The sequence below is a fragment of the Hypanus sabinus genome, chromosome 27 (assembly GCF_030144855.1).
Source record: "Hypanus sabinus isolate sHypSab1 chromosome 27, sHypSab1.hap1, whole genome shotgun sequence".
Classification (NCBI taxonomy): Eukaryota; Metazoa; Chordata; class Chondrichthyes; order Myliobatiformes; family Dasyatidae; genus Hypanus; species Hypanus sabinus.
In genome coordinates, this window is record NC_082732.1 from 45,265,257 (window position 1) to 45,292,943 (window position 27,687).

The following is a 27,687-nucleotide window of genomic DNA, read 5'->3' on the forward strand; positions in this document are numbered from 1 at the left end:
GAGATGGAATGTTGTTTGATGCCTTTTGAAAATGTCAGTATACTACTCTCCCTAGTCAGTAAGCTTCGAATCCCAATGCATTTCTTACCACAGATAATTATGTCTATTGGTAATGAAGGAATTAAAATATGGAAGAAAACATCAAATTCGAATGGGTCAAGGACAGTGGAAATAGACAAACCAGATGTTGTTGTGCTTGTCATGTTCTTGAAGGAATTGAGCCTACCATTTTGTGAAGCTGCTCTGTAACTTCCATTTTGTGAACTGTTTGATGAACTGATTGTTGCTCAGGGATAACTTAATCAGAGCAATTGAACATTGCTCAAGGAGTTCCTGCTAATGATCCACTAAACCTGAGGCCCTTTTCAGCAAAGCAGTTTATTGTGTACAATGGCAGATTTGCAGAAATTGTAGGTTTACGCAAATACAACTAAGTGAGGTGTTTTCTGTTTAACAAAACCCATAACACATTTTATTGAACTCCAAAACCTACACAATGCTTACGCAACAAGGTCAACACTTCAGACCAGCCTCTTAAAGCAAAGCCCCAACTCAATTTGGGTGGTTGCGAACTATGTACTTTCTCCCATTTATGTTACCCTACAAAGTAATCTCGTTACCTCGGCCCAGTGTCTGGGTAACCTGGTTTGACTGGTTTGAACCAGAGTCACATAGAACAAAAGGAGTCACATAGAACAAAAGGAAGTTGTGTAACTCCTGGACTACCATCCAATGGGAATCTGACACGGGTCAGTCAGATGACCTCGAGCCAATGAGATTGAAATGCAACATTTGAACCGATAAGGAAAGGGTATAGGAATAAGGGACTTCAAATGCAAGAACTCTGGAGGCTAATGATCACAAGGAAAACCCCCATGTCAGCGGCTGGGAAGAGGAGGATCAATTGTTTGGCCAAAGGGAGATCATCTGTACTGGTGTTATAAATTGGAGAAGTGGCCTGAGTGAGTATTGGTACAGAGGGAGCAGTTGAACTCATGTTTTAAGTTGTTGGCCTGGGGTCAACATAGTTATGTTGTTGTGGAGAGGCAATAAAGTGCGAGTGTTGATTAATTAAGAGTGTGAGTGAATTGCTTAACTGAGACTAGTTGAGGACTAGTCAATGCATCTTATTGGGGAAAAGTAGAGGCATTGAAATCAGAGAAACGTACAACCTATCAGTAGAGACTGGATTATAAGATTAGTTTTGTTGTGTTTTTATGTTGTAAAATTTTAGCTAGATAGGACAGATAGTCTAATTTTCATCACTGCCTTCTTCATGAGTGCAATCTCATGACTTATGGTGATGTCCATATAGTTTTGTGGGTTCTGAGGTGACTGGTGTGAGACCTGCAGACTGCCACAGATGGGGCAGAAGGTGGCCTAATGAATTAGGTATGTAAGATTGTCATGTGACACACACTTGCCTTTTATTCTGGGCTTTTCTCAACTCTAAATGCACAACTTGGCACCTTAATGCCAACTTGAGTGTCCCCTCACCTCCCTCAGTGAACTTTGAGCAGATCCTCAAACCTTTTCCCCTGTCTGGCTGCTAATTCTCTTCCCAGAGACTTTCACCTTCAGCAGACTCTTAAAGCATTCCAGGAGACCAAGAGACCTCTGCTAGGCAAACAAATGTCATGTACCCCAGATGGAAATAACTGTATGCTGGGGATATTGGCACTGATTTTGGTTTGCTTACCCTTCCATGTATTTGGAGGATTTTATAAAAGCTTGTTAATTCTATCCTTCTAATGCTCTCTCAATGCCTGCTGTAGGTGGTCTACATTTCAGAAAGACATATGAGTTGGGAATGAGGGCTACCTAATGAACATGAACTTTGTGACAGGTTTGAGGCTTCAAATACCCTTTCCCTCAACTGACCAAAACCTGTGCTGCTATATTGAGGGAGTGGAGAGTTTCTTCAGTGACACACTGTGAGTTGTTCCCTGAGATACAGGGGTAGTCCATGTTTCCAGGGCTTCTGTTTGGAAAGCAGCATTATACAGTGGAACAGGTTGGAAGAGGACTTTCCCTTGTGGACACTGAGTGCAAGGCCCATAATTTCATAATCTTCGAAGAACAAATTGGTGTTTGGCCTCCAAGCACAACCCTTAATGAGTCTCAACTGCACACAGTAGCCTGAATACTGAGATTCATTAGACCGAGGTCTGGAGCATGGTCACTGTAGGGTAAACACCACCCATCACATCTGAAAGTTAGCTCCAATCCTGAGCATAGTTGGTTAATGTGAAGCATTGAAATAAGAACTGTATCTGTGTTTCCACATTCTTTAAGAACAAAACTGTAGTGTCATAATGGACTGAATTTTTTTTGAATTTAAAGGAACTGAAAAACTAAAAAAATTGCAACTGTTGGGAACCAGCAAATCTTGGGGTGCATGTTTTAACATAAAAAGAGAATGTCAGCTATTAAATCTTCACATATTCTCATCAATCCTACTCTCTATAAACTGAAAACTTACTCATGCTTGCCTTTATTAATCGAGGCATTAAGTTCAAAAGTCAGGAAGTTATGCTGTAATTTTATAAAACTCCAATTAGACCATATCTGGAGTATTGTGTATAGTTTTGGTGACCCCATTATAGAAAGGATGCCAAGGCTTTGGAGATGGTGCAGAAGAAGTTTACCAACATGTTTTGCCTGGATAAGAGGGCATGTGCTATAATGAAAGGTTGAACAAGTGAGAGCTGTTTTCTCTAGAGCAGCGGAGGTGAGGGGAGTTCCGATAGAGCTTTATAAGACTGTAATAGGAGCAGAATTTGGCCATTTGGCCCATTGAGTCTGCTCCGTCATTTCATCATGGCTCATCCCATTTTCCTCTCAATCCCAGTCTCCTGTCTTCTCCCCATATCACTTAATATCCCAACCATTCACAAATCTAACATAACCTGAGAATAACATAACATCAGCCTCTGCCTTAAATATACATAGAGACTTAGCCTCCACAGCTGTCTGTGACAAAGAATTCCACTGAAAATGTTCCTCCCCATCTCCATTCTAAAAGAACATTTCTCTATTCTGAGGCTATGTCCTCTTGTCTTAGAAACTCCCACCACAGGTAACATCCTCTCCACATTCTCTCTATCAAGGCCTTTCACTATTCAATAGGTTTCAATGAGGTCATCCCTCATTCTTCAGAATTCTAGAGAATACAGGCTCAGAACCATCTAACACTCTTCACATGACAATCCTGGAATCATTTTCATGAACCTCCTTTGAACCCTCTCCAGTTTCAACACATCCTTTCTAAGATAAGGAGCAAAAATCTGCTCATAATACTCCATCAGAGGCTTCACTAGTGCTTCATAAAGTATCAACATTACATCCTTGCTTTTATATTCTGGTCCTTTTGAAATGAATGCTAACATTACATTTGCCTTCCTCACCACAGACTCAACCTGCAAATTGACCTTTTGGGAATCCTGCACAAAGACTCTCTGCTTTTATGTTGCCTTTGACCTCTCTTGTTAGCCACGGTTGTGCCGTCATTCCTTTAGAATACTACTTCCTCTTTGGAATGTATATACCCTGTACCTTCAGAATTGCTTCCAGAAATTCCAGCCATTGCTGTTCTGCAGTCATCCCTGCCAGTGTTCTTTTGCAATCAGTTCTGTCCAACTCCTCTCTCATTCATCCGTAATTCCCGTAAGTCACTGTAAGTGACTTTAGCTTCTCCTCAAATTTCAGGGTGATATTATGATCACTTTTCCCTAAGGGTTTTTTTACCTAAAGCTTTCTAATTAATTCTGGTTCATTGCACAATAAGATTATGAGAGGCATAGGTAGAGTAGACAGACAGTACCTTTTCCCAGGGTTGAAATGTCTGATAGCAGAGGGCATGCACTTAAAGTGAGAGGAGGCAATTTCAAAGAAGTTGGGAGGGGCACGGTTTTTTACACCAAGAGTGGTGGGTACCCGGAATGCAGTTCCTAGGTCGGTGGTAGTGGCAAATACATTAGAGAAATTTTGAGATAAGGTCATGGATATGAGGAAATTAGAAGGGTATGGATATTGTGTTGGCCATTTGATTAATTTATTTGTTTCAGCACAGCATTATGAGCTGAAAAGTCTGTTCCTGCAATGTACTGTTCTCTGTTCGATGTTGTAAAACACTGGAAGTGCTCATCAGTTGGACCATTGACACTACCTCTCCCTTCATAAATGCTCTATGACCTGCTGGGAGTTTTTAACACATGCTGTTTTTTATTTCTTATTTTACTTGGATTTTCTGAGTTCCAAAAGAAAAAAAAGGAAAACAGCAGAAGACCTGAAGAAAATAGAGTAGTTGAAAAGTAGAGGGAGGAGAGGGAATATCTACTGTTTGTAACAGAGGTGAAACTCTCCATGAATGGAGTTATCAATAAACTTGACATTTAGATAAATCCTTAACTTTGAGAAATCTGGTTAGTTAAGTGCCTCCATCTTTTTCTCAAGCAGATACATTGATGAGCCCTTGCTGTTGGAAGGCAGAAAATTTGATGTCCGCTCCTACTTCTTAATCGCCTGCAGTTCACCCTTTGTGACCTTTTTTCGCCATGGTTACGCCAAGCTGACCTGTAATGAATACAATCCAAACTCTGACGATCTGATGGATCACCTGACCAATCAGGTAAAGGAAATTTGAGCCTCCACTTTTCCTGCCTCATTCTGGTGACGATGGGTTTTCTGGTGTTCCACGGGAGCGGAGCTCTGATCAGCTCCATTCTGGAATATGACTGGTGATACTCTGCTGGCTGTGTACCACAATGTCTGCAGAATCTCGAGTTTAGGTTTTACCTGCGTTGCCTGTGGGACAGTTATCCCATTCGACACATTCATCCCATTAACCATATAACCATATAACAATCACAGCACGGAAACAGGCCATCTTGGCCCTCCTAGTCCGTGCCGAACCCTTAATCTCACCTAGTCCCACCTACCCGCACTCAGCCCATAACCCTCCACTCCTTTCCTGTCCATATACCTATCCAATTTTACCTTAAATGACACAACTGAACTGGCCTCTACTACTTCTACAGGAAGCTCATTCCACACAGCTATCACTCTTTGAGTAAAGAAATACCCCCTCGTGTTTCCCTTAAACTTCTGCCCCCTAACTCTCAAAACATGTCCTCTAGTTTGAATCTCCCCTACTCTCAATGGAAATAGCCTGTTCACGTCAACTCTATCTATCCCTCTCAAAATTTTAAATACCTCGATCAAATCCCCCCTCAACCTTCTACGCTCCAATGAATAGAGACCTAACTTGTTCAACCTTTCTCTGTAACTTAATTGCTGAAACCCAGGTAACATCCTAGTAAATCGTCTCTGCACTCTCTCTAATTTATTGATATCTTTCCTATAATTCGGTGACCAGAACTGCACACAATATTCCAAATTTGGCCTTACCAATGCCTTGTACAACTTTAGCATTACATCCCAACTTCTGTACTCAATGCTTTGATTTATAAAGGCCAGCGTTCCAAAAGCCCTCTTCACCACCCTATCTACATGAGACTCCACTTTCAGGGAACTATGCACAGTTATTCCTAGATCTCTCTGTTCCTCTGCATTCCTCAATGCCCTACCATTTACTCCGTATGTTCTATTTGAATTAAGCATTCAGATACTGCGCAATCTCGACACTGATTACACTCAGCCCTTAATACGCTTACTCCATCTGGGACTCACTCCACCCATTACAAACACTGCTGGTTATACAATCTGCCACTTGCATGGTTGTTCTGCTGCAGATCCTGCATTTTGCACAAGCTATTTGTTAGAAGCATATTTCTCTCTCCCTTGGCTTCACCATTGTGCATGGTCAGTTACAGAGTCTGCCCCTACACCCTTTGCATGCTACACATTCATCCACCACCCACCAGAGATACATCACCCTCAGCAAGAAGCTATTTCTATGCCTCTGTTTTAATTGTCCAGCCCCTTATCTCATTGCTATGTGCCCTAATTCAAGACTCTCCCAAACATTGCAACATCTACTTTGTCAAGTGCCTCTTAAGATCTTATATCTTTGAATGAGGTCACTCCTCATTTTCTAATGTCCAAGACCCAAACAACTTCATCTCTCTTGTTAGGATGAGCATCTCATCTCAGGAATTAGCCTGGTGACTGTCCTCTGATGCTAGTAGCTCTGTGAAAAGGTAGGAAACATATCCTGTGTACAATATTCCAGCTGTGGTCTCACCAATATCGGTTAACAACCAGAATAAACCTTCCCTAGTTTTAAATTCCAAACTCTTTGACATTTGCCTTCTTAACTATTTGTGGGACCTGCCAGCTAACTTCTTGATCCCTCTGAATTTCACTCACTTGCACTTTCTCTCTCCATTAAGAAAATAATCTCCTTTGGATTTCACTTACCTCACGCTTCCCCACAGTAAACTCCATTTGGCAGTCTCTTGCCCAGTTGACTGACCTGTTTACCCAGTCCACCTTAAGCAACCCCTCCTCAGACCACTGATAAGGGCCTTTATTTAAATTGAAGGCATTGGTTATGGGCTTTTCTGTGACTCTGTGACTCTATGAACTGTGATGCTCATCCCCAAAGTACATTTGGCACTTGGAGGGCCGCGGGAGGGGTGTGGGACAGGTGGCAGAGAAGGAATGCTGGGGGGTGGTGATGTGGGTGCTAACACAACCAGCCCTGGGACACTAGGCAAGGTAGTTTAATTCCAAGCTATTGGTTTATTGCTCATTACAGAATATCTTTCTGGTGTTTCCCACTCCCTCCGCTCTTTCGCTTTTTCCCAACCATGATTCCCCTCTCCCTGTCCCTTCCCACTCTCGGTCCACAATAGAGACCCATATCAGAATCAGGTTTATCATCACTCACTTATGTCATGAAATTTGTCTTTTTTTGCGGTAGTAGTACAGTGCAATACATAAAATTACTACAGTACTGTGCAAAAGTCTTAGGCACCCTGGCTATAAATATATATGTATGTATATGTGTCTAAGACTTTTGCACAATACTGTAAAATAAAATAAACTAGACCATTCTGGTCTAAGCAGTACATGCACTCTCTAACATCAATCCCTGAATTGCACAAATTCCTTTTCTATGATATCCTTGCCAGTTTGACTCATCCAGCCAATACACAGTTCAAAGTCTGAGGCAAGTGGTGATTTCATTCTGGGACATCACGACAGCTCACTCAGTCGGGCAGCTGACATCCCTTTTGGATCCTGTCAAGGACATATGTCTATGCTCAGAGCCAAGCAGCATGAGAGACCAGAAGACAAAGGGAGCAGAATTATGCCACTCGGCTAATTCAGCCTAGCTAAACAAGGAAGAGTCAGGGAGTAATAGTTAGGGGGTCTAGATGGTACTTCTGTGACTCCAGGTTGCTGGGGTCAAACATCTTCTCCTACTTCCTTTGTTCTTGTGACATCAGTAACCTTCTGCCAGAATTGTGATAATCAAAACATTGAAACAACAAAGCTGTGTCAAAACTGGCCTAAATCCCCAAACCAATTATAAGATATAAAGAATCCAAACTCTACAAGGGGGTATACAACATTTCATTATTTTGTGTGAGTCATTGGACTGGAACTGACAATGGTCTTCTGGGTATTTCTCTGTTGTTTGTGCGTGTCTCTGCAGTGCACGGGGAATTGTGCAGCTGAGACTGGGGCAGCCCAGCTCAATTCAGGGCAGGTGTTCATTAGCACCGAACCAATTACCCAGCAGCCCCAGAGAGGGGCCAAAAATACCCACATCAACTCCAGTCAACAACTTTCCCAAGTCCTGATCCCTCCTCTCTCATCTTGCCGTCTTAGTCCTGAATCTACTCGTTCTTGCTATTGTAAAATCTCACTGTTACAAAATTACCCAATTTCTGATCAATTAAGTATTTGTGAGACTACTTCTTCAGGCTCATGATCTCAGGTTTCAGTATTGAATCCAGTCAGAAAGAATATCTCAGTTTAAATTTGGTAAATTGTTTTTTGTCGCATGTTCCAATGTACAGCGAAAACCTTCGTCTTGCATACTGTTTATACAGATCAGATCATCACACAGTGCATTGAGGTAGAACAAGGCAAACAGTAACAGAATTCATTTCCATAGACGCTGCCTGACCTGCTGAATTTCTCCAGCATTTTGTGTGTGTAGCTCAGATTTCCAGCGTCTGCAGAATCTTTTGTTTTATTGGAAAGTTTAGATCTGTATTCCTTGGAGTGAATACAGCTGAGGTGACGTGACAAAACCGGTTTATTTTTGTTTGATGTACCAAGTTTTCGAGAAAAGTATTTGTCTTGTACAGTGTTCAAATAGATCAGGTCATGCCTGCAGTTCACTCAGATCAATTCATTACAGCAGAGCAGTGAGGTTGTAAGAGAAGTACAGGATGCAGTATAACAGAGAAAGAGCAGTGCAAGGTCACAACAAGGTAGCTTGTGAGCTCAACATTCAATTGTCTTATAACAGTGGGATAGATGCTGTCCTTAAACCTGAGGATATGCGCCTTCAAGCTTTTGTTCTTCTGCCTGATGGCAGAGGGAGAAGAGAGAATGTCTGGGATTAATCGTTACTGAGGCAGTGAGAAGTTTAGAGAGAAGGGGCAGTGAGAATGTAAACTGATGAGCCAGTTATAGTCCCAAAAGCATCTTTGTGAATGCTGTTTTATTATTTATTATATAATGCTGAAAGTCACAAATAAACCATAAGTGGCAATGTGTCATGGATCAACATGGTAGTGTAGTGGTTATCAAGATGCTCTACTGTACCAGTGGCCTGGGTTCAATTCCTGTCTCTGTCTGTAAGGAGTTTGTATGTTCCCCCATGACTGTGTGGGTTTCCTCCGGGTGCTCCAGTTTCCTCCTACAGTCCAAAGACGTACCAGTTGATAGTTAATTGGCCATTGTAAATTGTCCCGTGATTAGGCTTAGGTTAAATCAGGGGTTGCTGGGTAGTGCGACTCAAAGGGTCAGAAGGGTTTGTTCCACGCTCTATCTCAATAAATCAAATAAAAATAGTCTGATCAGTTTTCTGTAAAATCTGGTTGCTTCTGCTGGACCAGTGATTGTATTACACCCATTTGCTTCCACCTACCACAGACAACCATGACAAGATCAGCCAAACAACAGGGGAGAGATTCTTACTTCAAAACTTCCTCTTTCAGGGAGATGGTACTCACCCACCTTCACTGACTTGTTGCCTCCAAGGGAAGAATTTTTCTTGAAATCTTGATTTCCAAAGGTATTTTTTTAATTATTCAGCTTTTGTTTTCAAGTTCAATGTTCAGCCAACAAACTGCTTTCACTCAAAAGACACTTTAGAGCAAATTAACAGGTAACTCCAACAGAATCAGAATGAGATTTACTGTATTATCACTGACCACTGATATGAAATTTGTTGTTTTGTGGCAGGAGAGCAGTGCAAAGACTTAAAATTTCTACAATATATACAAATAAACAGACCAAAAAAAAAGCAACAAGGTAGTGTCACAGATTCATGGACTGTTCAGAAATCTGATGACAAGGTGAAGAAGCTGTTACTGAAAAGTTAAGTGCATGTCTTCAGGTTCCTGTACCCCCTCCCTGATGGTTGTGCTGTAAGAGGGCATGTCATGGATGACGAAGGTCCTTAATGACAGTAAATGTCACCTTCTTGAGGCCCTATTAAAAAACGTATCACTGAATATCCTTTTAAAACAAATCTATAGAAGTTTTTCTAATCAAATGACAATGACATTGAGGTTTCTAAATTTGATTTTTCGTTATTGCACAATTGTTGTTCTACTTCTCTGTCCTTCAGTTTAAATTGTAACATTGCTGTAACTGTTCCTTCACTGATCTGTCCATTGTATCCACCCAGGATGTTCTTCCATCTGCACCCCTTCCCCACCCGTCAGGAGATGGAGATTTATTCCACCAACTGCAGCTTTGAAATTTCTTCCCCACAGTTCATCCAGAAAAAGAACCCCAGGTACAATGACATGAAGGAGGACACAGTCTGGTCGATGGAACACCTGAACGACTACATTAATGAGAAGTACATGCAAGCGAAGCAGCTCCCCAAGGACTGGGTCTTCACTGATTTTACAGTGAGTGTGTGCTGTTCCCAATTAAGGGAATAAGGCTGAGGTAGAAGATTATATCACTGGAGGATTGAGATACTCAATGCCCATGGATTAGGGTTGTTAATGTGACTCTTTATTTCATTGTGGCTTTCATTACTGGCAGGCATTCACATTGGAATCAGATTCAGGTCTAATGCCACCAGCACATGTCGTGAAACATTGCAATACATAATTATAGAAGAAGCTGTGAATTATAAACAAGTAATGCAAAATTAAATATTAGTGCAAAAATAGAAATAAAAAAGTAGTGAGGTAGTGTTCATGGGTTCACTGTTCATTCAGTAACCAGATGGCAGAGGGGAAGAAGCTGTTCCTGAATCACTGAGTGTGCTTCAGGCTCCTGTACTTCCTGATGGTAACAATAAGAACAAGACGTGTCCTGGGTGATGATAGACACCACCTTTTTGAAGCATCACCTTGAAGATGTCCTGGATACTACAGAGGCTAGTTCGATTCTGTACAGTGCCCCAACCCCCATACCTGATGGCGATGAAGCCAATTAGAAAGCTCTCCACAGTACAGCTGTAGAAATTTGCACGCATCTTTGGTGACATACCAAATCTCCTCAAACTTCTAATGAGACATAGCCGCTGCCGTGCGTCCTTTGTAACTGCATAATACGTTGAGTCCAGGGTAGATCCTCGGAGATATTGACATCCAGGAATATGAAGTTGCTCAATCTTTCCACTTCTGATCCCGCTATGAGGATTAGTGTATATTTCCTCGTCTTACCCTTTCAGAAGTCCACAATCAGTTATTTCAATAGAGTCTATAGTACTGATGGTGTTAATATCAGAAATCTCTAAAACTTAATCAGTTAATTAACTGGCGAGGTACGTTCACTAACCTTATTAATGGAAAAATACAAATCAGCGCATCTTTAATTGAAAGATTCTTTTATCTGATCTTAATCAGTTGATGTTTATCAAAAGTCTCCCATTGTTTTCTGTAGTTTCTGCAAGAGGTTGTGACTTTGCCTGTTATTTGCCTTTCCTGGGCAGAGAGAGGACTCCCTATACGAGTGTTCACTTCTCTGAATGTCAAATTCAGATTGAAAGTCAAGTTTGACAGGTACCTCTGTGCACAGGTGCAATGAAAACTTGCCTACAGCAACATCACAGCTGTGGAGCATCAGATAGTCCATATTCACATGAAAACTATAAATTACAAATAAATTATACACAATTTTTACAAGAAAGATCACAGTTAGAACAAACAATTAATTTGAACTTTAAACTTTGAAAGAAGAATCCAGTTGAAGGCAAAGTGATGAACATGGTCTAGTCCTGTGGTGATTTGGGTGGTGAGGAAGTAGCCGTTCTCGGATCTGGTGGTTAGGGAACCCAGGCTTCTGTACCCCCTGGAGGCTGCAAGAAGAGACACTGTCTGGATGATGGGGATCTTTTATGATTCTTGAGGCAGTTCCTCCTGTAGATAATGATGGGGATTGCTGTGACAGTAACGTACTAGGCAGAGTCAAACCCTTTCTGTAGCCTCTTGCATTCCTCCACGTTTCAATTGCTCTACCCGGCCATGACACAACCTCTCAAGACACTTTCAACAGTAGAAACATAGAAAACCTACAGCACAATACAGGCCCTTCAGCCCACAATGCTGTGCCAAACATGTCCTTAGCTTAGCCATTTCCCTCCTGGATGTACCTATCCAGGAGCCTCTTAAACGACCCTATCGGTTACACCTCTACCACCGCCAGTGGTAATCCATTCCACACACTCACCACTCCCTGCGTAAAATAACTTACCCCTGACATCTCCTCTGTACCTAAGAGTACATCTTTCAAAATTTGTTAGTGTGTTCAGTGACAAGCCAGACATCCTCAACCTTCCCAGAAAGTAAAGATGCTGCGTGCCTCCAATCTGATGGCATGAACATCAATTTCCCCTTCTGGTAATTTTTTCCACTCCCACTCCCACTTCTTTTATCTTCTGTTCCCCACTCTGGCCGCTTACTTCTTCTCCTCACCTGCCTACCACTTCTTCCTTCCTTTTCTCCCATAGTCCCCTCTCCTTTCCTATCAGATTCCTTCTTCTGGAGCCCTTCACTTTTCCCTGTCACCTGGCTTCACCTGTCACCTGTTAACTCGTCCTCCACCCCTCCCCACCTTTTTAATCTGGCATCTTCCCCCTTCCTTTCCAGTCCTACTGAAGGGTCTTGACCTGAAATATTGACTGTTTATTCCCCTCCATAAATGCTGCCTGACCTGCTGAGATTGTCTAGTATTTTACATGTTTTGCTCGGGATTTCCAGCATCTGTAGAATCTCTTGTGTTTACGAGTTTCTTTTTCCCCTCCTTTATATCCGCTCAGTTAGGACAGTGGAGATGCAAGGCAGGGTCATTCAATGCTCCTCTTGTGGGATGTGGGAAGGCAGGGAGATCTCCCGTGTCTCTGCGGGAAGTGCATCCAGCTGCAGCTTCTAACAATCTGCGTCAAGGAGCTGGAGCTGGAACTGGATGAACTCCGGATCATTTGTGAGGCCGAGGGTGTGATAGATAGGGCAGAGAGAGAGGTAGTTACACCCAAGGTACAGAACACAGGAAAGTGGGTGACAGTCAGGAAAGGGAAGGGGCAGAGTACCCCTGTGGCCATCTTTCTCAACAACAGGTATATCACTTGGAGGAAATGACCTAACACAGGAAAGTCACAGCAGTTAGATCTCTGGCACTGAGGCTGGCTCCATGACTCAGAAGGGAAGAGGGGAACAGGAGATTTGTTAGTTAGGGGAACAGAAAGGACCTAACACAGGAAAGTCACAGCAGTTAGATCTCTGGCACTGAGGCTGGCTCCATGACTCAGAAGGGAAGAGGGGAACAGGAGATTTGTTAGTTAGGGGAACAGAAAGGAAGTTCTGTGGACAAGAACGAGTTTCCCAATGGTATGCTCTCTCCCAGTGCCAGGGTCTGGGGTATATCGGATTGAGGCCTCAGCTTTCTTAAGTGGGAGGGTGAACAGCCAGAGGTCATGGTCCATATAGGTACCACTGACATGGGTAGGAAGAGTAATGAGGTTCTTCAAAGTGACTTCAGAGGGTTTGGTGCTAAGTTAAAGGGCAGGACCTCCAGGGTTGTAATCTCAGGATTGCTACCTGTGCCACGTGCTGCTGAGGCCAGAAATAGGAAGATTATACAGTTTAATATGTGGCTAAGGAGTTGGGGTAGGTGTGAGGGCAAAAGATTTTTGGATCATTGGGCTCTCTTCCTGGTCATGTAGGAACTGTACAGAAGAGACAGTTTGCACCTGAACTGGAGAGGGTCTAAAATCCTAGAGTGAAGGTTTGCTAGTACTGCATGGCAGAGTTTAAACTAGAGTTGGGGGAGAGGTGTGGAACCAAAGTGCCAGAACAGATTGTGGAGAGGTTGTGGAAGCAGATATTGTTAAAACCTCAGTCAGAAATCAAAAGGTTGAGCTTGGCGTGACTTATGTCCTGTGCTGCGTATATTTCAATGCAAGAAGTATTGTAGGAAAGGCAAATGAGCTCAGGGCATGGACCAAAACATGGAATTATGACAATGTAGCCACTGGTGAGACTTCATTGCAGAAGGGACAGGACTGGCAGCTCAGTTTTCCAGGGCTCCATTGTTTTAGACGTGACAAAGCAGTAGGCATTAAAAGAGGAGTGGTGACGTTACTAATTGAGGAAGATATCAGGACAGACTGGAGAACTTGTCTAGTGAGGTGTTATGGGTGGAACAGAGGCCTTTCTATGATCCCCATATGTTTTTTTACCCTTGCAATTTCTTAATTCCACCCACAAAGATTCAAAATTCTCTAACTCCATTTCACCTCTTTCTAACGATTTAATTCCATCTCTTACCAACAGAGCCACACCACCGCCTATGCCTTCCTGCCTGTCCTTTCAATACAAAGTATGTTGTTTGATGTTAAGTCCCCAACTATGTCCTTCTTTCAGCCATGACTCACTGATGCTCGCAACGTCGTACTGACCAATCTGTAATTGCGCCATGAGCTCATCCACCTTATTCCAAATGCTATGTGCATTTAAACACAGCACCTTTAGTCCTGCTTTCTTTGCCCATTTGAATTTTGCCTCTGTGATACAATTTAACTCTTTGTTCTGTTTGCATTTGTACCCACATTCATGTTATATCCATCATCTACTTGTAAACCTGCTGGCTCATCCTCAGCTCTATCATATTGGTTCCCATCCCCCTGCCATATTAGTTTAAACCACTTCCAACAGCTCTAGCAAACCTGCCCACAAGAATATTGGTCTCCCTCAGATTCAACTGCAACCCATCCCTTTTGTACAGGTCACACCTAGCCAAGAAGAGGTCCCAATTATCCAGAAATCTGAATCCCTGCCCCCAGCTCCAATTCTTCAGCCACGCATTTATCTGTCACCTCATTCTATTCTTATCCTCACTGTCACGTGGCACAGGTAGTAATCCAAAGATTATTACCCTTGAGGTCCTGCTTCTCAACTTCCTTCTTAACTCCCTGTATTCTGGCTTCAGGACCTCTTCCCCTTTTCTACCTATGTCGTTGGTATCAATATGTCCCACAAGTTCTGGCTGCTCACCCTCCCTTTTCAGGATATTGTTGATGCATTCAGAAACATCACAAACCCTGGCACCTAGGAGGCAAACTACCATCCATTTGGGTGCAGAGAGGATGCTGCCTGGATTAGAGAGCATGTCTTACGAGGATAGATTGAGTGCGCTTGGGCTTCTCTCTTTGGGGCAAAGGAGGATGAGAGGTGACTTGATAGAGGTGATAAGAGGCATAGATTGAGAGGAAAGCCAGAGACTTTCTCAGGACAGAAATAGCTAATGTGAGGGCCATCATTTGAAGGTGACTGGAGGAGAGTACGCGAGGGATGTCAGAAGTAGGCTTTTTACACAGAGAGTGGGACGCACTGCCGAGTGGTGGCAGAGGCAGATACATTCTGAATATTTAAGAGACTCGTAGATAGGCACATAGATGATAGGAAAATGAAGGGCTATGCGGGGAGGAAGAGTTAGATTGTTCTTAGAGTAGGTTATAAGGTCAGCACAACCTTGTGGGCTGAAGGGCCTGTACCGTGCTGTCCTGATGAAGGCTCTCAGCCTGAAACATTGACTGCTTACTCTTTTCCACAGATGCTGCCTGGCCTGCTGAGTTCCTCCAGCATTTTGCGTGTGTTGCTTTGGATTTCCAACATCTGCAGAATCTCTTGTGTCTGTACCTTGTTGTAATGTTCTATGTCTATGTTTAATGAATGCAGAACTGCAGTCTGTGCTTTAAACATAATAAACAGTTTTGATATTTTCTTACAGAACCGGATACAGCAGATCGTTACCCAGTGTTTCATTGCCAGCAAGGCCAGGCTGGGTAGTAAACTGGGCTATTTTGACCTTTTCGGTTGCGACATTATGATTGATCAGAATTTCAAGGTGATTCTTCTTGGCCTTTTTGATAAGGGTTACTGTCTCTGAGTTGTTCTCAGATTATTCTAATACAGGATTGGCTATTGGTCACATGGGGTTTACACTCACAGTGATCCCTGCTGCTCAGTTTGAAAAGTTTTATTCATTACTAAAAATGATTCTGGAGTGAAAAATGAGCATCAGCTCCAGTCTTGGACAATGAGGTGTACAAGAAAGCAGGCTTTCCACCGATCACATCAAAGGGTGAACATTTTGAGAAATACCTTGAATGAGTGATATACAGATAGCTAATGAACACTGAGGTGCCTGGAGGTTGCTGTGCAAGTTGATTGGGTGGAGAAGAAGGTGTATGGTTTGTTGACCTTCATTATCAGGAGACTGAGTTGCAGAGTTGTGACGTAATGTCACAGCTCTATAAAACTCTGGCTAGACCATACTTGGAATATCGTGTTCCATCCTGGTCGCCACATTATTGAAAGGACGTAGAAGCTTTAGAGAGGATGCAGAGATACTGCCTAAACTAGAGAGCATGTCTCCTGAGGATAGGTTGAGCAAGGTCGAGCTTTTCTGTTCAGAGTAAAGGAGCAGGAGAGATGATTTGATAGAGGTGTAGATAGAGTGGGCGGCCAGAAACCTTTTCCCAAGGCAGTGAAGCTATATAGGAAGGCATAACCTTACAGTGATTGGTGACAGGTATAGCAGGGGGTTTCAGAGGTAGGTTTCTTACACAGAGAGTGGTGTGTGTGTGGAAAACATTGCTGGGCTGCTGGTGGAGGCAGATACATTAGAAACATTTGAGAAACTCTTAGATGGACACATAGATGGCAGAAGAATGGTAGGTGGTGTTAGCATCAATCAGTCTGTCACTCAGATGGTGTTGATATCTGTCAGACTGTCACTCAGATGGTGTCGGTATCTGTCAGACTGTCACTCAGACGGTGTCGGTATCTGTCGGACTGTCACTCAGATGGTGTCAGTATCTGTCAGACTGTCACTCAGATGGTGTTGATATCTGTCAGACTGTCACTCAGACGGTGTTGGTATCTGTCAGACTGTCACTCAGATGGTGTTGATATCTGTCAGACTGTCACTCAGATGCTGTCGGTATCTGTCAGACTGTCACTCAGATGGTGTCGGTATCTGTCAGACTGTCACTCAGACGGTGTCGGTATCTGTCAGACTGTCACTCAGATGGTGTTGATATCTGTCAGACTGTCACTCAGACGGTGTTGATATCTGTCAGACTGTCACTCAGATGGTGTCAGTATCTGTCAGACTGTCACTCAGACGGTGTTGGTATCTGTCAGACTGTCACTCAGATGGTGTTGATATCTGTCAGACTGTCACTCAGATGGTGTCAGTATCTGTCAGACTGTCACTCAGATGGTGTTGATATCTGTCAGACTGTCACTCAGACGGTGTTGGTATCTGTCAGACTGTCACTCAGATGGTGTTGATATCTGTCAGACTGTCACTCAGATGCTGTCGGTATCTGTCAGACTGTCACTCAGATGGTGTCGGTATCTGTCAGACTGTCACTCAGACGGTGTCGGTATCTGTCAGACTGTCACTCAGATGGTGTTGATATCTGTCAGACTGTCACTCAGACGGTGTTGATATCTGTCAGACTGTCACTCAGATGGTGTCAGTATCTGTCAGACTGTCACTCAGACGGTGTTGGTATCTGTCAGACTGTCACTCAGATGGTGTTGATATCTGTCAGACTGTCACTCAGATGCTGTCGGTATCTGTCAGACTGTCACTCAGACGGTGTCGGTATCTGTCAGACTGTCACTCAGATGGTGTTGATATCTGTCAGACTGTCACTCAGATGGTGTTGATATCTGTCAGACTGTCACACAGACAGTGCTCGGCCTCATTGGCACAGGCAGAGAAACAAGTCACTGCCCAACAGGCAGACAGAGTAGTAGAAGCCCCTCAGTTGATCAGGGTCAGCCAGGGCTGTTGCATCCTAGATAACAAGATACACAAGCCTGGGCAGTACACTATGGAGAGCAAGCTGTTGCCCCTCTCTACACAGGCTCCCTCTCTCCACACATTTGATGAATCCAAAGGAATGGCAGAAACCGATACAGTTCGGCACCAATGGCACCGCAGGAATTGCCACTCAATGTAGGACTGCCCTTGGAACTCCAGTTCCAGATTTTCCCCCGGGGTTTATTCCCAAAGCCTTTCCCGAGAGTGGGTGTAGCCGCAAGGCAACAGAGGTTTGAGATCAGAGTTTTCCTTCTCCTAGGTAAGCTGACAACCACGGCTGATGAGTCCCATCTGCCTGAAGTAACTGGCTTCAAGGCACCAGTAACCCACCTTTGCCCCTTCTCCTGTCAGTAGAAACAGTTCTGCCAGGCTTAGTAGCTAAGCCACACGTGAAGGCCAGGAAGCAGCTGGACTTGGTTGTCAGAGGCTATTGGAGATGCACACCGCTGGGAGCTTATCCCCAGGTTATAACAACCTTAAGGCAGACAAGGTATTCAGAATTAGTAGAGCACCTTGTTAGCACTAGAGATCCTGCAGGTGCTGGAAATCCAGAGCGACACACACATAATGCCGGAGGAACTCAGTAGGTCAGGCAGCATCTATGGAGAGGAATAAACAGTCGTTGTTTTGAGTCGAGACCTTTCATCAGGACTGGAAAGGAAGGGGGAAGATGTCAGAATAAGAAATTGGGGGTGAGGAAGGAGAGCAGTTTCACTGCCCCCGTAGAACCCGCCAAGTCCTTTTGACCAAGGCCTGTGGAAAGCTGTCCCACTGCTCATCACCAGGTGAAATGCAGTGATACGGAACTGTTTCCGCCTTTCTCTTCATTGTAACCTTGCCTAAACTTAGCCTGCAAAAACAGGCATCAATCTTTTGTGCTCCCCCCCACTCTTACTGGAAGGCAGACAAATTATTAATCAAACAATAGGTTAATCTCAGCCCTTCAATTCAGAACTGGGAGTGCTGAAAAGCAAATGGAGGAAGAAAGTCCTTTAATTAATGAGAAAAGATGTTTGAATGGACAGGTATGAGATCCTGCATTGTGTTCGGTGATTACTCACTGTGCAGGATTTACAAACCATTGGCTCAGCAGCAATTTACTGAAACACGAGAGGGCTCCATTTCCAATTCACAGACATTTGCTTTCTTCCCATTCAATGACACAACAAGACGTTGCATTGTGCAGTGCTTTGCATGCATTAATGCAATCCGAATATATCACGGCTGAGGCAGTACAGTGTTACACACTGCCATCTATATGGTTTTGATTGGTCTAGCCACTGCTAGGCAATAGCTTTGAAACGGCCAAAATTTTACTGTGACCAACGCAAGCTATTATTTTCTATTCAGAACAGGTCCTTTGATAAAGGCTTGATAGTCGATATGTTCCGCGGCAGCTAACTATTAACAATATATTACACAAGCTCATTAAAGTTGACTATGGTAATTATGTAATCTGGTATCATTTCTGTTGGGTCATTTATACCAACGCTGGGCCAACGGTGTAAACAGCCAATACACAGAGAGCCAACAGGAAGTTAGCAGCTGGAAAGGTGCCTTTAAAATAAATAGAGACACAACTAAACACAAACCCCGATCAAATTTTCAGATCAGAGAGAGTGACGGTTAACCTGGGTCATACATCACACAACAAGGACTCATGCAATAAACCAGTTTCTTCAAGGTTTCTTGTCCATTACCACCATGGCCATGTCCTCTTCTCGCTTTACCACCGGGACAAGGCTACAGGAGCCTCAGAACTCACACCACCAGGTTCAGGAACAGTTATTACACTTCATCCATCAAGTCCTTGAACCAGAGGGAAAACTTCACTCAACTTCATTCACCCCAACACTGAACTATGGGTTCACTCTCAAGGACTCCTATCTCATGTCCTGACATTTATTGCTTAATTATTTATTATTATTTTTCTTTTTTTTTGTATTTGCAGCTTGTTGGCTTTTGCACATTGCTGTTAGTCTGTCCTGCTGGGTACAGCTTTCCATTGATTCTATTGTGTTTCTTTGTATTTACTCTGAATACCTGAAAGGAAATTAGTCCCGAGGTTGTATATGGTGACACATATCTACTTTGATAATAAATTTACTTTGTACTTTGATGTACACATACGCTGTGGTTCTCTTCACATGTGGTGTGCGAGCAGGCAGGCTGTTGGCAGCAAGCGGTGTGTAACACTTGTGTCAACATCACTCACACAAAGCACACACACTAGGCTGGCAAAGTGAGGCACAGCTTATTAGCAGGGATGAGCATAACTTCAATATGAAGGGGTAGTCTCCCCTGGGCACAACCACACTGTAATCAGGCCTCACCAAACATCTCCCAGTTTCCTCTTCTCTCCCTCTCCCCCTCTCTCCCTCTCCCTCTCTTTCCCTTTCTTTCTCTCTCTCTCTCTCTCTCTTAAACCACTGTACAGACCCTTCGGCCCACAATGTTGTGCCGACCTTTTAAACTCCTCTAAGATCAATCGAACCCTTCCCTCCCCCATGTCTCTCAGTGTTTCTATCATCCACGTGCCTGTCTAAGAAGTAAATCTCCCTCATGTATCTGTCTCTACCAGCAACCCGGCAGTACATTCCATACACCAACCACTTCCTGTGTAAAAAAAAAACTTACCTCTTATATCCCCCACTATACTTTCCTCCAGTCACCTTAAAGTTATGCCCTCTTGTATGAGATATTTCTGCCTTGGAAAAAGTCTCTGGCTGTCTACTCGACCTATGCCTTTTATCATCTTGTACATCTCTATCAAGTCACTCCTCATCTTCTTTTACTCCAAAGAGAAGAGCCCTAGTTCACTCAACCTATCCTCATAAAAAACTCTCTCTAATCCAAGCAACATCCTGGTAAATCTCCTCTGCACCCTCTCTAAAGCTTCCACGCCCCTCCTCTAATGAAGCAACCAGAACTGAATTTCCCCACCATTCTCTCTTGACTAATGATTCACCCATTCATGTGATTTCCCCATCTCTGTGATTCCCCTCACAATCCCCAATGATTTCCTAACAATCTGCTCTCCTTCCCTACTTCCTCCTGCGCTGGCTAGTCTTAAGCAGGTCTGTACAGGTGTATACAGATCTGTGCAGAGGTGGACAGATCACACTATTACTGTGGGAGGGAGAATTTAAACCCCGCGGGTTTTGTAGATGCTGGTGTTCTAATTGTGCCATCTGCTGGATCGCGAACATTTGAACAATGGGGAAAAAAAGCCACAGTCGGTTGTCTAGTAACCAAGAATTTAGCTTCACTCCTAGTTTCCTCTGTTAGCTAAAAGGCGGAGAGCTGAAAGGATGATGAAACTCCCTTCACAGGTGTTAGGCAATGTAATTCCCAAATACAAAGGAACAGTATTAACATTTGCAAAACAAACAAGCTTCACAGACCCACAATTCAGAAATGTTAATGTTTGAATGGAATGTAGTCCACTGTGGGCAGAGGTCAATTCACCATAGTCAGAGATCAATCACTGTGCTCTGATGTCAGTCACTGTAGTTAGATGTCAGACACTGTAGTCAGAGATCAGTTCACTGTGGTTAGAGGTCAGAGGTCAGTTTACTGTGGTTAGAGGTCATTCGACTGTGGTCAGATGTCAGTTCATTGTGGTCAGAGGTCAGTCACCATAATTACTCTGATCAGAAGTTAGTCACTGAAATCACTGGGGTCAGAGGTCAGTCACCTTGTAATTTCTTGAGAGACAGTCAGTTTGTAAAAGAAATTGAATAGTATAGTCTTCGGCCCACTGCCCTGTGCTAGCCGTGATGCTGATCCATATACCTCTGTTCCCAGTCTGTCCACTTGTCTGTCTAAATGCCTCTTAAATGATTTTATTATTTTTACTTCTGCCACATCTCCTGGCAACATGTCCCTGACACCCACTATTCTCTGTGTAAAAAAAAGGTTGCCTTGCACATCTCCTTTAAACTTTCCCTTTTCACCTAAGTTCTTTACTATTTGAAATGTCCACCCTGGGAAAATGAGTCTGACTGATCAATGTCTCTGATTATGTTACATATGCCTATCAGGCCTCTCCTCAGCCTATGGCTGATCTCCCCTCTGCCTCTGATAATGGTAACATAGAACATTAATGTAACCTACTCTGGAAACTGCCTGGAACTTCCCTACGGCATAGCCCTTTATTTTTCTAAGCTCCATGTACCTATCTGAGAGTCTCTTAAAAGACCCTATCATAACTGCCGCTATCATCTTTGTTGGCAGTGCATTCCACACGCCTAGCATTCTCTGTGTGAAAAACAGAGAGTGGTGAATCTGTGGAATTCTCTGCCACAGGAAACAGTTGAGGCCAGTTTTTTTGGCTATATTTAAGAGGAAGTTAGATATGGACCTTGTGGCTAAAGGGATCAGGAGGTATGGAGAGAAAGCAGGTACAGGGTTCTGAGTTGGATGATCATACTGAATGGCGGTGCAGGCTCGAAGGGCTGAATGGCCTACTCCTGCACCTATTTTCTATGCTTCTATGTTTCTGACATCCCCCTTGTACCTATTTCCAAACACCTTAGAAGCATGCCCCCTCATGTTAACCATTTCAGCCCTGGGGAAAAACCTGTGGCTATTCACACGATCAACGCCTCTCATCATCATATACGCCTCAATCAGGTCACCTCTCATCCTCCATCACTCTAAGGAGAGACGGCCAAGTACACTCAACTTATTCTAATAAGGTACACCCTCCAATCCAGGCGGCATCCTTGTAAATCTCCTCTGCACTCTCTCTATAGTATCCACATCCTTCCTGTAGTGAGGTGACCAGAACTGAACACAGTACTCCAAATAGGGTTTGACTAAGGTCTTATGTAGCTTTAACATTACCTCGCGGCTCTTGAACTCAATCCCACAGTTGATGGATGCCAACACACCATACGCCTTCTTAGCAACACGGTCAACCTGCACAGCAGCTTTCAGAGTCCTATGGACACGGACCCCAAGATCGCTCAGATCCTCCACACTGCCAAGAGTCTTACCATTTATATTATATTCTGTCTTCAAACTTGACCTACCAAAATGAACCACTTCACACTTATATCTGTGTTGAATTCCATCTGCCACTTCTTAATCCAGTTCAGCATCCTATCAATGTCCCGCTGTAACCTCTGACAGCCCTCCACACTACCCACAACACCCCAACTTTTCTGTCTCTGATAATCTTACAGACTCCTATCAGGTCTCCCCTCGGCTTCTGGCACTCCAGAGTAAACAGGAGTGTTCAGAGTTGTACACAGTACTCCAAATGTTTCATACAGCAGCAACACGACTTTTATACTCAACACCCTGACTGATGGAGGCAAGCATACCGTGTGCACCTTTACCGTCCTGTCCACGGCTGTTGCCACTTTAGGGAGTAATAGACTTGCAACCTGAGTATTAATATTATTATTACTTATTTTATTCTTGCATCCAAGGGAGTAAAAATCTTTATGTTGCATCTCCCTCTGAACATCTGAATGTCTAAGGTTTCTGCCATTTACTTTCCTCCTACTTTTGACATTCCCAACTGCAACATCTCACACGTGTCTGGTTTAAGCTCCATCTGCCATTTTTCTGCCCACATTTCAATTGAGCAAACCACCTCCATTAAAAAGTTTCCCCTCAGGTCATTTATAAAACCATCCCCTCTCACCCTAAGTCAATGCCCCCTTGTTTCAGGCACCCCTACCCTGGAGGTGCTGGGACTCAAGGGACTGAGTTATGGAGAGAGGTTGAGCAGGTTGGGACTTCCTTCACTGGAGCATGGGAGAATGAGGGGTGATTTTATAGAGGTGTATAAAGTTATGAGAGGCATTCTTTACCATTATGGTGATCCAATCTTGGCCTTATCTCAACTTTCTTGTCTGTTCCTCACAATCCTTGACTCTATAATGACTGAAAATTCATCAACATTAGCTTTGGATATAAGATACCAAAGCAGAATTCGGCCATTTGGCCCATTGAGTCTGTTCCATCATTTCATCACAGCTGACCCATTTTCCCACTCAGCCCCAATCTTCTGCCTCCCCCCTCCATATCCCTTCATGCTCTGACTAATCACGAATCTATCAACCTCTGCCTTAAATATACATGATGACGTGGCCTCCACAGCCGCCTGTGACAATGAATTCAACGGATTCACCATCCTCTGGCTAAAGAAATTCCTCCTCATCTCTTTTCTAAATGAAACTCCCTCAATTCCGAGGCTGTGCCTTCTGGTCCTAGACTCCCCCACTATGGGAAGCATCCTCTCATATGTTCAAAGTTACTGCTTTGACAATTTGTGTGGTAAGCGTGACTGAGGTAAGAGTGCTGAGGGAAGGGGAATTGGAATTGGTTTATTATTGTCAAGTGTACCAAGATGCAGTGAAAAGTTTGCCTTGTCATGTAGACCAATTCATTACACAGTGCATTGAGGTAGAACAAGGTAAAGTAATAACAGAATGCAGATGAAAGCGTAAAAGCTACAGAGAAAGTGCAGTGCAGGTAAACAATAGAGTGCAAGGTCATAACGAGGTAGATTGTGAGGTCAAGAGTCCATTTTAGTGTACTAGGAGGGAATTATTCAGAAGTCCTGTAACAGTGGGATAGAAGCTATACTTGAGATTGGTGGGAGAGGGAGAAGAGAGAATGTCCAGGTTGGTGGCAGCTTTGATTATGCTGCCGGCTTTACTGAGGCAGCGAGACATGTGGGCAGAATCCATGGAGAAGTTGTGTCCATAGCTCTCTGCAGTTTCTTGTGGTCACATGCAGAGCAGTTGCCACACCAAACTGTGATGCATCCAGACAGACAGACATATTTTATTGATGCATGGAAATTGGGTTTCGTTACAGCTGCACCAGCCAAGAGTAGTGAAGAAATATAGCAATATAAAACCATAAATAATTAAATAATAATAAGTTAATCATGCCAAGTGGAAATAAGTCCAGGACCAGCCTATTGGCTCAGGGTGTCTGACCCTCCAAGGGAGGAGTTGTAAAATTTGATGGCCACAGGCAGGAATGACTTTCTATGACACTCAGTGTTGCATCTCAGTGGAATGAGTCTCTGGCTGAATGTACTCCTATGCCTAACCAGTACATTATGGAGTGGATGGGAGACATTGTCCAAGATGGCATGCAACTTGGTCAGCATCCTCTTTTCAGACACCATCGTCAGAGAGTCCAGTTCCACCCCCACAACATCACTGGCCTTATGAATGAGTTTGTTGATTCTGTTGGTGTCTGCTACCCTCAGCCTGCTGCCCCAGCACACAACAGCAAACATGATAATACTGGCCACCACAGACTCATAGAACGTCCTCAGCATCGTCCGGCAGATGTTAAAGGACCTCAGTCTCCTCAGGAAATAGAGACGGCTCTGATCCTTCTCGTAGACAGCCTCGGTGTTCTTTGACCAGTCCAGTTTATTGTCAATTCATATCCCCAGGTATTTGTAATCCTCTACACTGACCCCTTGGATGGAAACGGGGTTCACCGGTGCCTTAGCCCTCCTCAGGTCCACCACCAGCTCCTTAGAAAGGCCAGAGTGCCATAAGCTCTCTTTACAACCCCGTCTACCTGTGATGCCACTTTCAAGGAATTTCCATATCACTCTGTTCTACCACATTTCTCACTGTCCTACTGCTCACAGCATAAGTCCTACCCTGGTTGGTCCCATGGAAGTGTAGCACCTCACGCTTGCCTGCATTATATTCCATCTGCCATTTTTCAGCTGGTTCAGATCCCACTGCAGTCTCCAAGAGTCTTCCTCACTGTCCACTACACCTCCAGTCTTGGTGTCATCGGTCACCAGTGCCTTGGCCGTCCTCAGGTCCACCACCAGCTCCTTAGTCTTTTTCACATTAAGCTGCAGATGATTCTGCTCACACCACGTGACAAAGTTTCCCACCGTAGCCCTGTACTCAGACTCATCTCCCTTGCTGATGCATCCAACTATGGCTGAGTCATCAGAAAACTTCTGAAGATGGCAAGACTCTGTGCAGTAGTTGAAGAATGCTTTCTAGAGTGCTTTGGTGATATCAATGGGGACATGCCAGATTTCTTTAGTCTCCTTCAGGAGTAGAGGCTTTGGCAAGCTTTCTTGACTGTGACATTTACATGGTTGGATTAGGACAAGTAACAGGTGATGTTCACTCCTGGGAGCTTGAAGCCCTCAACCCTCTCAGCAGTGTTGATGTAGACAGGAACATGTATCCCACACACTGTGAACTCACCCCCCCCCCCCCACTTTCCTAAAGTCAATGAACAGCTCTTTAATTTTAGCTGACATTGAGGGAAAGGTTGTTGTCATGATGATATCTCACCAGGCTATCTATCTATCTTGTACTCCAACTCATCATTATTTGATGAGGTGGGACTCAGGTAAAGGTGTGGTAGAAAGGGGATGGACATAAATGGCAGAGGTAAGAGGACTGACAAGTTAGATTTTTCCCCTGTCTGGGAGAAGCTAAGTTAGTAAGCATTGTTTCTGGGCATTTAAATTGGAGATGAGCGGAATGTCTATCTCAGTGGCACTGGAGCACAGGATTCATTTCACTCCATGAGATCTGATAGTACTCAGTCCCATTAATTTACCAGCCATCAGCATAGGAATGCTTCAACCACATGCTCTGTGTCGTGAACTCAGTATGAATGTGTAGAAAAGGATAACATGGTTTGATCTCCTCTGTAGGTATGGTTGCTGGAGATTAACTCAAACCCATCTTTACAGACAAACTGTGCAGTCCTCCAATCTGTCGTCCCCAAAGTATTGAATGAAGCTCTTGGTAAGTGTGACATTCTTATCTTTATATTAATATAGATTTAGAAAATCTCATTTGTACCAACTGATGATGTTTCAGTAGCACATTATAGAGGTGTACAGCATGGAAGCCGACCATTCGGCCAGTGGGCACCCACTCACACTCATCCCATCTCCCAGCATTTGGCCCATATCTCTCTGAACATAAACAGTTCAACTGGTCATCCCCAGACTTCTCAAATTCTGCCAGTGACTTCAGATCCGTTTCTCTCTTGGGCAAGGTATTGCAGGCATTCCCCAGCTTCTTCAGAGTGCAGAAGGTCCCTCTAAAATTCCTCTCTGGTCCTAAGTTTAGGTCCTTTTATTTTGTCTATGTTCTGCTGTAGGGTAAGGTTTCCTGCGGTCTCTCCTACCCACACCCTTTTACACCTCAATCATATCCCCTCTTGGTCTCTCGTATTCCTGAACCAGTTTCTGCCGTCTATCCATCCCAGGTAACCTACCAGCACAATCACATCTTCTCAATCAGGTGGAGTCATAAACTACATGCAGTAGTCCAGCGAAAGCCCAACCAAAGCTGGAGCATAACTTCCATGCCTTTGCAGTCAATGGCCCAGATGGGATAATAGAATGGTTGTCGTCAACAGTAATGTTCTTCTCTTTCTCTCCATCAGACCTGGTGCTTGAAATATTCAAAAAAAGCAGCAGTGGGCTGTCCATCATGCCTCTTGAAGCACTGAAAGAATTTGTCCTGTTGTATAATGGTTCCCCAAAAGAGCCATTTATGAAAACATTTAAAGACCAGACAGCAGAGAGAGCAGTGGTTCTTGAACGTCCTCAGCAATCTGAGAACAGCTCTCAGATAAAGGTTGGATAAAATGAGAGAGGCACAGAAGCACAGCAGTTAGTGTAATGCTATTACAGCTCCAGTTATAAAATCTGGGTTCAGATCAAAGCAAGTTTAATCATCATTCAAACCATACATAGATACAGCTGAGACATATAGTCGAAGACCCTGCTCGACAGTGTCCAGCAATCAATGGTACAGTCTCCTGGCAGTGTACAGAAGCACACATTCTAGCCTGTCATTCCACCACTCACACATGAGACGGCTGTATCGACAGGAGAGGCCAGGCCCCAGCCGACCTTAACCATGCTGTGATCACGTCCGCATCTCTCAACTGGTCAGCAGTAGCAGGCAAGCCCAAGGCTTGAGGCCTAGTTCTTGTTACAACTGAGGCTACACAGCTCCCATGTTGACTGTCTCTCCACCAGACAAGGGCAACACGCCTGTGGCAACTTACATTATCGCTGTCCAACAGGGTCTTGCAATCACGAGAAATGTCCAAGACAATCTCCCACAGTTATACAGCACCAACTTCAATGCTTCCGAGTAGCAGGCAGCAACATGGTTTGTAGCCAAGTCAGTTCCT

The 27,687-nt window shown here is 43.8% G+C and overlaps 1 protein-coding gene across 1 annotated transcript in view; it reads left to right on the forward strand.

Moving 5' to 3' along the window:
- ttll10 (tubulin tyrosine ligase-like family, member 10) overlaps window positions 1-27,131 on the forward strand; it is a 45,240-nt gene extending 18,109 nt beyond the window's left edge. Inside the window, exons 6-10 of the mRNA XM_059951629.1 lie at window positions 4,459-4,630; window positions 9,927-10,067; window positions 15,400-15,516; window positions 26,186-26,279; window positions 26,929-27,131. Of these exons, the coding sequence (XP_059807612.1) occupies window positions 4,459-4,630; window positions 9,927-10,067; window positions 15,400-15,516; window positions 26,186-26,279; window positions 26,929-27,131 (727 nt within the window). The remainder of the gene's footprint in view (window positions 1-4,458; window positions 4,631-9,926; window positions 10,068-15,399; window positions 15,517-26,185; window positions 26,280-26,928) is intronic.
- The last annotated feature ends 556 nt before the right edge of the window (window positions 27,132-27,687 follow it).